Source organism: Anguilla rostrata, chromosome 2 (assembly GCF_018555375.3).
Source record: "Anguilla rostrata isolate EN2019 chromosome 2, ASM1855537v3, whole genome shotgun sequence".
Lineage (NCBI taxonomy): Eukaryota > Metazoa > Chordata > Actinopteri > Anguilliformes > Anguillidae > Anguilla > Anguilla rostrata.
In genome coordinates, this window is record NC_057934.1 from 4748419 (window position 1) to 4760761 (window position 12343).

General features: G+C 39.1%; 1 protein-coding gene and 1 pseudogene across 2 annotated transcripts; both read left to right on the forward strand.

Moving 5' to 3' along the window:
* LOC135249557 (EH domain-binding protein 1-like) overlaps window positions 1-251 on the forward strand; it is a 112218-nt pseudogene extending 111967 nt beyond the window's left edge.
* Window positions 252-4870: 4619 nt separating this feature from the next.
* Window positions 4871-11019, forward strand: LOC135244174 (homeobox protein OTX1 B-like). Of its 2 annotated transcripts, none has more exons than XM_064316423.1 (4): window positions 4871-5210; window positions 7562-7749; window positions 8421-8572; window positions 9582-11019. In XM_064316423.1, the coding sequence occupies exons 2-4, from the start codon at window positions 7653-7655 to the stop codon at window positions 10320-10322; spliced, it is 990 nt and encodes a 329-aa protein (XP_064172493.1). In that variant the 5' UTR covers window positions 4871-5210; window positions 7562-7652; the 3' UTR covers window positions 10323-11019. The 2 variants fall into 2 exon arrangements, with proteins under 2 accessions (XP_064172493.1, XP_064172503.1); XM_064316433.1 differs by lacking the exon at window positions 4871-5210 and adding an exon at window positions 5790-5922.
* Window positions 11020-12343: the final 1324 nt, after the last annotated feature.

Genomic DNA, 12343 nt, shown 5'->3' on the forward strand with positions numbered 1-12343 from the left:
CTGTTTGTCCTTTTTCTTGAGTCACATGCCAGTGAGTGTAACATCAGGACCATGTATAGTACATTTGCTCAAGGAGTTTTGTTAATATTTATTATGTACTTCAAACGAAAAAAAAAATGAAAACAAATATGCTTTAATGTGCAAGACGTCTTGGTTTTCGCATCTGTTGCAGCTGTCTTTTGTGCAAACGGTCACTTGTTTATTTATTCCAGTGTCATATACGAGTTCAATAAACTCCCCAAGTACTTTCATATCCTGTGTGTGTTCGTGTGTGTATTTGGTGGAGTGCTGTTTGACATTGGATTGGATGGGTGTGATCTTCAGCGGAGAAAAAGCAGCATTGGTCTACCTAGGAGTGGTGGGGGGGTGGGGGTGAGGAATCAGGAAATGAGATTTAAATGCGAACTTATCTAGAATCTTAAATGCTGTTACTTTAAGGATTACACTAATTGAAGTTGTTAGATTCGCTGGAGATAGGGACACGTTTTTTCCGGAATGCCTAGATGTACAAAGTCATAGAATGCATGCTAACATTTTTTGTCACATAAACAACATGTAGCGCATAAGTTAAATTCATTGGAAAATATATCCTAAATTCTGGGGAAAGCTTACGCGTGCTTAAATGTTACTCAGACTTTAGATTTGAAAGTTCTTTGTGCTTTTAATTCCTGCCTGCAGTGTCTGTGGTGTAATGAATTTAGCGGTCTGTTCGCACTTCGTGTGTGACGTTTAAAGCATGCCACGTCTGTTTTTTTTGTGTAAACGTATGATTAAGAAATATTAATGGCATAATTGTGGTGCTAAATTTTATCATTTGTGTACGCAGTAGGGCCTACTAAAACGTATCCAGAAGGCTACAGTCTGTCAGCAGATTTACATTTAAGCAATATATATGTATATATATTACTTCTTTTAAAAGAAATGTCCTCGTGATGTTAGACCTTCATTGTGTTTATTTTGCAATATTCCTGAATTTGCTGCTCACAATTGTTTTGGATTTCTCGAATGTTCTGCTGACAATATGAATGGAGTATTTTTGCTATGAAATTTATACATTGCGTTTAGGCGACCGATTTTCTGAATACATACCCAACATTTGCTACGGAAAACTTACACAACCTGAGCCCTCCAAGCAAGTTCTTGCAAATTCCAGAGCACCTTGTTAATGTATTTGAAAGCGTTCGCAGTTTTGATTTACTTTAACACTGCCCATTATTTCCCTTGAAGCCGTTATAACGAAATAATTTTGTCAAAAATTAAATATATAAATTAGCTGCCTTTTTCTGCGCCAGTGAGGTGAGGAGCCGCGGTTAAACAACACTGGCCGTGGAGTGCATCCCGGCAGGGTCTTCCTATTGGCTAAACGTAAAAATGTTGACTGTGTTGACAGTTGACAGTTGATGTCCCGTCTGGCGTTTCTGGTGCTTTATAATTAATTTACCTGTCGCCTTTCTGCTTGTATCCAATTGGACATTCATATCGTGCTCCCTTGAGTTAATTGTTTTTTTTTTTGTTTTTGTTTTTGGTATCACTCGCGACCGCAATTTGCTGAAACGCACGCTATAACTTTCATGACCAATTACACCTTGGGGAAGGGTTTTTTTGTTTTTTGCGTTCCAACAGACTCCTCCGATTGCCACTTATAAATACTCTCATTATTGGCTTAAACGAGTCAACGGGACGCCAAACAAAAAAGAGAGAATTTTAAATGTAAGTATATTTTTACGGTCATTAAACCAAACGTCCCAGAAAACATTTGAAACTGGAAAGCAGACAGGTTTAAATGAAACCGATCAGAAAAATTAGAAACTCATGAAATTCGTCAATTCTTGTATTTAGCTATAGTACCTTTGTGTGTGTGTGTATATACACCCGCACACACACACACACAGTTGTCCAAACGTTCCCTTCCAGTTTCACATGTATACATTAGAAGTGTCCTGGTATTTAATTGGTTTGGTATTGAACTATCAATAATACATATGTACACTACACCCTCCCCTTGACATGTAGTGGATTGAATTATCGAGCGCGTGCAGGTAAAAAGGAGGACCCTGGTATCTTTCCATATATTCAGCACCGTCAAGCCCCTGATTTTAGTTATTAATTTTTTATATGAAACTAAAAACGTTCAATTATTGCAAGCTATGTGACGTGATTCATTAAAGCACCAATGCGTCTGTTGTTTTTTTTATCCGATCAAAGAACGGATTAAATAACTTGTTCTGTGCGATCTAAATACCCCCGTTAACTTCTTTTGGGAACTGAGAAGAAAATGTCTCGTCATGCGGTTCTTACCTGTGTGCTCTGGTTTGCCCTCCAAACGCAGCGTGAGTTTTGGCCTTTAATTGAAAAAAGAGAAAGAAAAAGACACCAAATATATCCATTTTAGCGCCAATAAAATAAATTTGAAAAATCCAAACGTTCTTTAATTAAAAAAAAAAAAAAAAAAAGGATTTCGAGTAGCCGGCAGGTTCTACTGAAGAAGAGTACCAGCCCACCAAAAGATACATGGGCGCGCGAATGGATTGATCTCCTGTGTATTGCGGGTGTAAATACTTTGAAGTCTGAAGCCTCACCTCGGAGGTGTTGATCGGTTGGATTTCATAAATCCCCGGCCATGATTGACTTATCCTACTTAGAAAAAAACGTAACAAGGAAAGACGCTACTGGTCCTGGAGCACACTTATTTCAAAAAAAAAAAATGCGTTTTACGCATCATCGTTTTAATAAGCGCCGACAACATACACGACCCACGCCAATTCTGCCAGCTAAAGAGAGAACCCCCCACTTCTCCCCCTCTCTCCTTTTGCTTCCTTAATCCCAAGATTTACGGATTTAGAATTAAGAAAACTCGACTGCAATTTGGGATTAGATAAATACTTTTTTTTTTCTTTTTTTTTTTTAACAAAAGGTTAGTGGTACTTGATATCTTGATACTTAAAAGATCTATGTGGGTTCATTTTCAGTGGAGGCTGGCATAAAAAATAGAACATTTACTGAATTGTCAAAGGGGAAACCTCCGTTTTGTGGTCCTAATCCATATTTAATTTGGCCTAGGACTTCCTGTATCTCTGTTTAACGTTGGAGAACATATACAGTTAAGTTTTCAATAGTAAGAAGTTACTTGTTCAATGTAGAATTTTAAACTTGGAATGTTTTTTTGTTTAGGCCCAGTCTTTGGGCGTGTGTATTATTAATTATTAAAAATAGCAGTGATACACGAAAACCATTTAATTCCCATTCATTCCTTAAAGTTAATTCAACGGGTTCCGCAGCATCAAAACAAATGCTTGAAAAATGACGAAGCTAAACCTGTTATATATATATATATATATATATATATATATATATATGTATATATGTATATAATTTATTTATTAATAAATAAATAAAAATTATTCATTCCTATGTCGGCCACTTTCTTTGAACATTAGCTCGCTTTCAACTCGGGCCTCGTCGATTAGAATGAGTTGATTTGGAGAGATTGACAAAAGGACTGACTGTAGGCTTATTCGCGTTCTTGGAGGATCTTGCCGACCCCTTTGATAAACGGTTAAGGAAAAGAAACAGTGCGCTCTCCCTGATATTCTGTTACCGTATTTTATTGGAGTTTCTTGTTAGAAAGTAAAGCTTGAAAGGTGCTTTCATTGATTCCAAGCCTCCGAGACCCTTTCTAGTCTGATTTCATTTATTTTCCGGATCGCCTGAGTTTTTTCCCCCCTTTAATTCCTTTCACGTTTCCCCTCCCTGTGTAAAAAGACTGTCCCTATTAAACTTAACGCTGGCTATTCTCAAATGTAATTCTAAGTGGGGATTAGCTCGTCATTAATATTCATGAGATGAGGTAACAATATTTTAGTAAAAAAAAATAAATAAATAACAGGAATAATTTAAACTCCCAGCCTCTACCATAACATGATAAACTGAATATAAATGCACCTTGACAACTTGTCCATTGGCGGTGTTCTTATCAATCCGCAAATTTTTTTAAAGGCTTATCTTAAAACTCAGCCATATGTAGAATTAAAGTTTAGGCTTACACAATACACAAGTATCTGTTCAACATGGCTGATAATCTCCTTGATATTAATTCATCCGCAGTGAAAATATTCAAACGTATAATGTATTTTCGCAAAATATTTTTGTTAAAATAGTAGCCTACAGTTTCGGATTACAGTTGTGCCTAACAGAACATGGGAGTTATTTTGTATTCAGGATATACGGAAGAAATTATAATTTAATTCATTTTTATGTAGCACAAAACTTATGTTCGGTCCTCAACGTCTTTTCGGGAAATACATGGCACATGACATATATTACGATAGGCTACTTTAGCCTAAAATGCCTGAAACGGGGATATACGAGATATACACCAGGACCGCTTTACCGCGTTCCCTGAAACTAAACTACCTTTAAAGACAAAAGACTCTGCAATATGTTTCAAATGTTTATGCATTTTATTTGTTTAAGCGGTTTCCTGGTCATATCCTTGTAGAAATTTATTATTTTTTTCTTTTGATATAGTTTAAGAAAAAAATGTTCTGCTGTGATAATGCGTGTTTCTGTATTCTTTTTCTTTTTTACTAATCTTAATGGCCCCTGTTGTAAACCAGTAACGAAATGCTGCATTTAAAACTCGACCATTTATTTTAAACAATTACGTGTTTGTTTTTATTGCAAATGTTTTATTTTGCCGTCCGTCCGGGTGTCTGTGGGGTTATGTTGTCCTTCGTCTGAATGGGAGGGGTTTTCAAGCAACAGCCAGCATTGATTGGCTCTTGTAGACGTCTATCAGAGGGGCAGCGCGCACGGATTGGTCGAAGTGGGCGGTTCTGCAGGTGCCTTACGCTCATAGAGGGCAGGGTAAGAGAGTAAGGTGATCAATCTCTATCCGTCTGCATTGCCAATCACCTAAACAGTGCACGTATACGCGAGTGTCGAATTTGAGTAAATTGTTTGAAAACGGAACGTTTCGGGAGGGTGATTGCGGAGAGCGCAACGGCGGAGCGCACGCTCGCGTGTCGTAACATAAAAATCTGTATGTCCCACCACTATTTTTGTACTTCTGATCTTCTTTGTGCGTTTCGTGTCCCGCAGTCGCTTTCGCTGTAGCTACAGACTTCTATTCGTGGATATTTTGTACACGGTCACACCTCTGCAAAACGAGTAGAAGGGAAAGGAAAACAGAAAATAATTCATAAATTAAGGTGAGTGAACATGACTTTTCTCGATGCCTTGCTGTATATTTTGCTTCGTAGAGGCGTTGCGTTTTAAAGCCTGTACCTTTCATTTAGCTTTTCTCCAAAGTTTTTTTTTTTTAATTTTTTTTACACACAGTGCATTTGTAGCCTACAACCGGAAACAACTGGTCCGTATGTATCTTTGTTTTTCCTCGGCGTCGTTCGGTATCTAAAAGTTTAAATCAAACTGACTCGTGTTTGATGTGCTAAAGTCGTTTGTCTTTTAGCGTTTTCATGTGTCGCCGCGTAGTCGGCCAATTACAGGGCTCGTTTTCAATTTGCGTTAGTTGAAAATTGCCACCGGAACTTAAAATTTTTATTAAATAAAATCGAACGTTCCACTTCCTACGAGTTTATTTGGATGGGACCAATTGCATTTATATTCTCATGTAAATGGTCCGTTCTGAGAGCCAAGTTGCCCATTTAAACCTTGAATCTACTTAGTGGATAATTGGAGAGGCGTGTTTTGGTTTTGTCAATTTATTTTGCTGATAAGACCCATTCTTTAAACGGTTTCCCCGGAGGTCTAATCTAAATTGTAATCGAGTTAATTTTCTGGAGTTCTCGCTTCTTAAGTGAGTTAAAACTCCGTCCTGTAGAGCAGGAAACGTATGTTTAAAAACAAATTCCCGTAAAACGCCCGAGTTCGCTGACGGCTTTCTTTTCTGTTGGTCACCAGGTAGGCTACAGCCGATCAGGATTTGTTTCATTAATCAAGAAAACGATTACAAACAAGTGTGCGCAGGAGGTTTGTGGTGGCTTTTTAAACCACCACACAATGTAATCATTCCTCTACAGCAGTTGCATGTGAAGTTTTGATTTGTGCCAAATAAATGGACAGAAATGTTCTAGATTATTTAATTCCATCAAGTTTACTTTTTTTTGTAAACAGTTTGATCCCAGTAACCAGTCGAACGTCAGGTTATTTTGTATTGCCTGATAATAACAATAAAAAATAGTATGTTGTGTTACTAAAGACTCCCATACAGGTTTTATACTGCACGCACTGAAGTAGCATTCCCCCAAATTGCAGAAAGTATCTAAATATTTGAAAATATATTTATTTTGGGAAGTGGCTCAGTATGAAGCTACAACGCATGTACATATTTTTTTCTGTCTTAAATAACTGTTTAGTCTCACCGTGACACGGATTAACTTCGGTTAATTAATAAGTATTTAAATTTCTCATTCTTCTGAACGTGCGATTGCTTTGAAACACTGTAAGCGTTTTAAATCTAGAATACAAAAATAAAATTTCCTAGATTAGCCATCTTTTTCAGTCTAGGGTAGTTTTTTCTCCTGAGAGCGACTTGGAGACACCCATGTCCAAGATTCACGTCAGTCTCCTGGATGAAGTAAAAAATCAGTCAAAAACGCATTTGAATACAATTTGGTTTGGAAGCCTGTAAAGTACTTTAAAAGCTAAATCGTCTAAATATTCATCGTGAGACGTTACATTGTCTGTGGATGCCACATAGGTTGCGTTTTTAAAGGTACATGTTCATAGGCTATGTGAACATTATAAAATCTAGTATCTATATAAATGCATGGAATTATAGAATCAGCCCTGTGACTGACAACTAAATCAATTGTTTAAAATTGTAAAATCTGTTTTTGGTGAAAGTCTGGTGGAGAGGTCAGTTTTAAGAGCAAAATTCTACATTATTATTTTCGACTGCTAAATAGCCTACTGAAGAGAGGCCTGTTCGCACCAATAAACCGAGAACGAAACGGGCTCACAAAAATCGTTTCTAGTCAAACTTTTGAACGCGTTGAATACAGTTGAATAAACAGTTGAATAAAAATATTACAGATATACAGATGGATAAAAGGGCAAGGATTGGCCATTAGGTCCGGGAACGGATAGGTCCGGGCACAGCGGGGAGAAATTAAATATTGGAGGTGCAAATTAACATGGGGCCTAAAATGTTCCGATTTCTTTCATGTGCGTCAGGAAAAGACAACGTGAATTCTTTTTTTTAAATCCATTAAAATCACGGCAACAGTAGTTGTAATTTCCAACTGCTCATAAGTAGGGGGTATGTAGTATTTTGAATTTTAGCAGTTGAATTGTAGCTTCAGGCGGAAATTTTCTGATGTGGAACTGCGCCTGGCTGTTCAATCGGGCGTCAGTCCGTGGCATTTGATGAAAATAACCTCTTGGTATTTTTCTAACTTTTGCTTGGCCGCATTAAGGGTTCTTGGTCGCATTTTCTCTCAATCAAGAGGTAGAACAACGCAACTTTGAGCTTATTTTAAGGGCTTCTATAGTACTGAGTGACATTGGACTGAAGTTGCCTTTTCCCCCCCACTTCAAGGTAAATTTCTTATTTTCCTGGAAACTGCAACACGGAGGAAAACCCCGACTTCTGGCCAGATCTGGGGGGGTGACAAGCGACAGCTTCTAGCATGATGTCATATCTCAAACAGCCCCCGTACGGCATGAGCAGCCTGGGGCTAAGCGGCACCGCCATGGATTTGCTTCATCCTTCCGTCGGATATCCAGGTAAAGCGCGCTGCTCGCGTGCACAGAACCCTGAAACCTATACAGTGTCGTTTGGGGGAAAAAAAAAAAAAGTTCGTTTCTGAGATCGTGCTGGAAAGGTGTGCTAGGAAACTTTAAAGGATATAAATCGGGCAATTCCCAAAGCTGATTTCTTAACGCTGTCTCGTGTGGGCTTCGCTGGGCTAGCTTTCATTTATTTCCAACTGTGTGATTTTAAGAACTGTGCCACCATGAACATGTAGAATGCAAAAATTGTACACCTAATGTATGTTAACAATTGACCTTTAATTTGTATTTGCACCAACATACTTGGTGTCTTTCATTTTCGTTGGGCAATCCTAAATGACTTTTACGAAAAAAAGATTAAATCTTTCATTTGTAATTACACATTTTTGGCCACAAGCTATGGAAATTATTGCCAACTGAAATGTGTCCGTTATACACCATTATTATTGTCTGGGCATAAGCTACATTCATTTGGAAGACATTACATTTGTTTCCTGAAGTCGTAAGGCATAACCCGTAAGACGCATCATGCCTTTTGCAAGCAGCGTTGCATTATAACTACCCGAAGCCTAAATTAATCTACAGTCTTTTAAAAATCCTCTTCGTTTTAATGTTTCACAGCTTGCGTCGCGTTAACTTCATTGTGTCGTTTTATCTTGTTTTAGCGAATCCGAGAAAACAGCGTCGTGAAAGGACTACTTTCACGCGCACACAGTTGGACATACTGGAATCACTCTTCGCCAAAACGCGCTACCCGGACATATTCATGCGCGAGGAAGTGGCGTTGAAAATTAATTTACCCGAATCGAGAGTTCAGGTTTGTGTTTCTATTTTATTTTATTATTTAAATCGGTGTTCTTTTTTTTCCAGTAATAACGTAGTTGTAGTAATGGGTTCAAGAGCTCAGTAGTATAGTAGTCCCAATGTATAGCCTGTAAGGGAGGACACCTCAATCAGCATAATTATTGCACGCGGTTGCATTGTTCACTGTAATGATGTAATGATGATAACGCTATGTTTTACATCGACTGCGAGTAATTATCTGAGCGTTACTTCGCACGTGACCCACTCAGTGGCCCCCTCTTGTGCCACCTTTGAGTAAATATTATTGATCCTTGCATTCACTTGGAGTTTTGGTGTGCATTGCTGTTTTACCGTTAATTTTGGTGTCGTCTGTGTTTCAAAACACTTTAATCAGTGGATATTTTTCCCTGGTTAAATGAAGGTTAATTTTTTTAAATCTCAATTGTGCAGTAGTATAGACTGATTGTCACTTTGAATTAATCCACGTTCAAGTTTTTACATTTATTTATTTCCTTGCTTTCTTGAAATTAAATTCAACACGAAGCCTGAGTATCAATACATGTTGACTAATAATTATCTTGACGTGGTGATGTGTTCAAAAGCCTGTTTGTGTCTTCAAAGGATGAATATAGTTTTGTGAAAATGCTGCATTGACTGTGTAAAAAGGAAAACAGTTTCCACCGAAGGCTATATCAAATGCTCTGACTTAACATTTAATTCAACGGTCGTGGAACAACAATAATGCTGCAGTATTCCAACCAATTTGTTCGTTATTCTATAATTGTGTGGGCACAATTGTCTTGCACGAGTTAGCTCATTGCAAAGTATCGAATTACGGTTCTCTGAAAAGAAATTCAATAGCTTGCTTGTATGTCCTGGTAGTGTCAAAATTAGCCCGAGTGGAAGACTTCAAACGGGAAATATCAGATGCCAATTTAGCCTTGAACTGAAATTTAGTTTCGCCATTTTAGGGTTTATTTATGATTTTTGAAAACCTTTTTTCAACAACACGTATCATGCAGGTGTGGTTTAAGAACCGACGGGCCAAGTGTCGGCAACAGCAGCAAAGCGGCAGCAATGCCAAGGTACGACCGCCCAAGAAGAAAGCGTCGCCCGCGAGGGAGAGTACAGGGTCGGAGAGCAGTGGCCAGTTCACCCCTCCGGCCGTGTCCAGCGCCGGGTCCTCGTCCTCCTCCAGCTCCAACTCCTCCAGCAACAACGCAGGCATCAGCAGCACTTCTACCTCCATCAGCACACCGGTCTCCTCCATCTGGAGCCCCGCCTCCATCTCCCCCGGCTCCGCCCCGCAGTCCGTTGCCGTGCCGGACCCCGCCCCTCCCACCAGCGCCTCGTGCATGCAGCGCGCGGTCTCCGGCGCCACGGGGTCCACCTACCCGATGTCCTACAACCAGGCCGCGGGCTACAGTCAGGGCTACGCGTCCGCATCCGGCTCCTACTTTGGCGGGGTGGACTGCAGCTCCTATTTGGCGCCCATGCACTCTCACCATCACTCACACCAGCTGAGCCCCATGGCCCCCTCTTCCATGTCCGGACACCCGCACCACCACCACATCAGCCAGTCTGCGGGGCACCACCACCACCACCACCATCACCAGGCGTACAGTGGCACGAGCCTGGCCTTCAACTCGTCAGACTGCCTGGATTACAAAGATCAAACCGCCTCGTCTTGGAAACTCAATTTCAATACCACAGACTGCTTGGACTACAAAGACCAGGCTTCCTGGAGGTTCCAAGTGTTGTGATTCCTTCCCCCTTTCCAATTTTTTCCCCCCAATGACAGATCCAGGACGTTTAATATGAACGAATTAAAGAACTGATTTTTAAAAAAATGAGAGATCCCTTCTAACAAACGGAAATCAAAAATGACAGCTAAATTTTCGTTTTTGTTTGGCATCGGTCTGTGAAGAATTTTAATCTATTCTCCCTGGATGATTTTAATGTGCTGGACAAATTTTAGCAATTGTTTTTACCAAATTGAAGAGGGAACCAGCCCTTCCTGCCGCCCGGGTCCTCAAACAAGGAATACTTTCCCCTCACCTGAACGTTGAAAATAATATCTTTTCCCAACTTATATCTTCATCCGTATCATTATGTACAGATTTTTTTTCCCTGCAATTTTTTTTAGGATGAGGATGAATAGACGGCTGCATTATGCAGCTGATATGTAAATATGTATTTGGGTCGGTTGAGCGACCGCATATAGTTTGTGTAACTGGATTTGAAATGCTTTGAGAGTAAACAAACAAAAAAAATAAAAATTTAAAGCAAAAATAACTAATAAATATGATAATTTCCCACGATGTTATGAAGACAATTGGCTGTAAATGCCCCCCTTCATATCGCTGCATTTATAGTTTCCGAAAACTGGGGCCCAGTAATTAAGTGTATTGCCCGAATTTTGACTCATTAAGAATATAAAATAAAAAGTGATATGCTGTATTTTCATTCAAGTTACTGTCTCGAGTAAAATTTCGACCTGGTCTAGTAAAAGTTAGCCATTGTCTTATAGTGGTGTGTTTGGGGGCTCATTATCGCCAGCACGTGAGCTTCTTGTTTATGGTGTCACTTGCCTTTCCCTTAATGAGAGATGTGGAATGGACGTTCAAATTCAATATTCCAATGAAGTAATGGATGTTTTAAGTAAGATCCCCTTACATTCATGTCCATGCAATAAAGATCCGTTAAACGTCATAAACAGCTCTTTGATTTCTGGGTGGAATATATTTTTTTTTAAATAGACTGTGATAGCCCCCCCTGAAAATATAAATGTATTGTTTAACAATCAGTTAAAATTACCAACGAATTTAAGGAAGTCGATTAGGAGCCTCAAGGCTTTGCAAAAATCTTGATCCTCGCATGTTATAAATTATGAAAAACGTTAGTCTGTTTTGCGTAGGCTACGTTTGTTTTCTTCGTCTTTGCAATATATTTGTATTATGAACTCGACAAGAAAACGATAAAAATAGCCTAGAAGTTGCCTAATTTTCGTTAATGTTTACATTTTTTTTCTTTTCTCCTCTTGGTCGGCATTCGAAATGCAAAGCGAGCCCGGACGAACATATTCCCACGCTCTAAGCAGCCAGGGTACTGAAAAGGTTCATTCTGAAATGGGAGAACTTTGATTCGACCGGATTATTGAAATTTCGTTTGTGACGCGAATTTCAATTTCTTCTTCTCTGTGTTTCTTTGGCGATATTTTTTTCCCGGAAGGTCGGGATGGGGGCGGTCGGGGATGATCTCGTTGTCTAGAAACTATTTTTTTAAACTGTTGGTATGATTATACTGTATTTTCCAGAGTTTAAATTATACAAACATTACAAATGACCATGTAGAGCAGGGGAGGGAGATAACTGAAAAAGGAAATTAGTGAGGTGAGCGAATGAAAAAAATCATTTCTTGCTCGAGGGGGGTCATTCTCACCAAAAAATACAGAGCCTTATGAGGCGGAATACAATGTTGAGCTTTGTAGAAACTTTGTTGTAGGATATAGACCTACATCACAAGAAGTAATTTAATGTTCCAACGTAAACGATTGGTAATTACCACTTTGGCATATTTCCGCATAGCAATGAATGCATTCGTAATGAGATTATCTAAAATAACCCGAAGGAATATTAGTAGCCTACTTATGATTCGGTAATTGCGTGGGTGGAGCAGGGTTAATGGGTCACGTGTAAAGAGCGCATAAAAGGGAGAGATGCTTCTTGTCTGCAGACATTAAAAAAAAAAAAACGTTCGTTCTGCTTATCTGTCTTAATTTAGA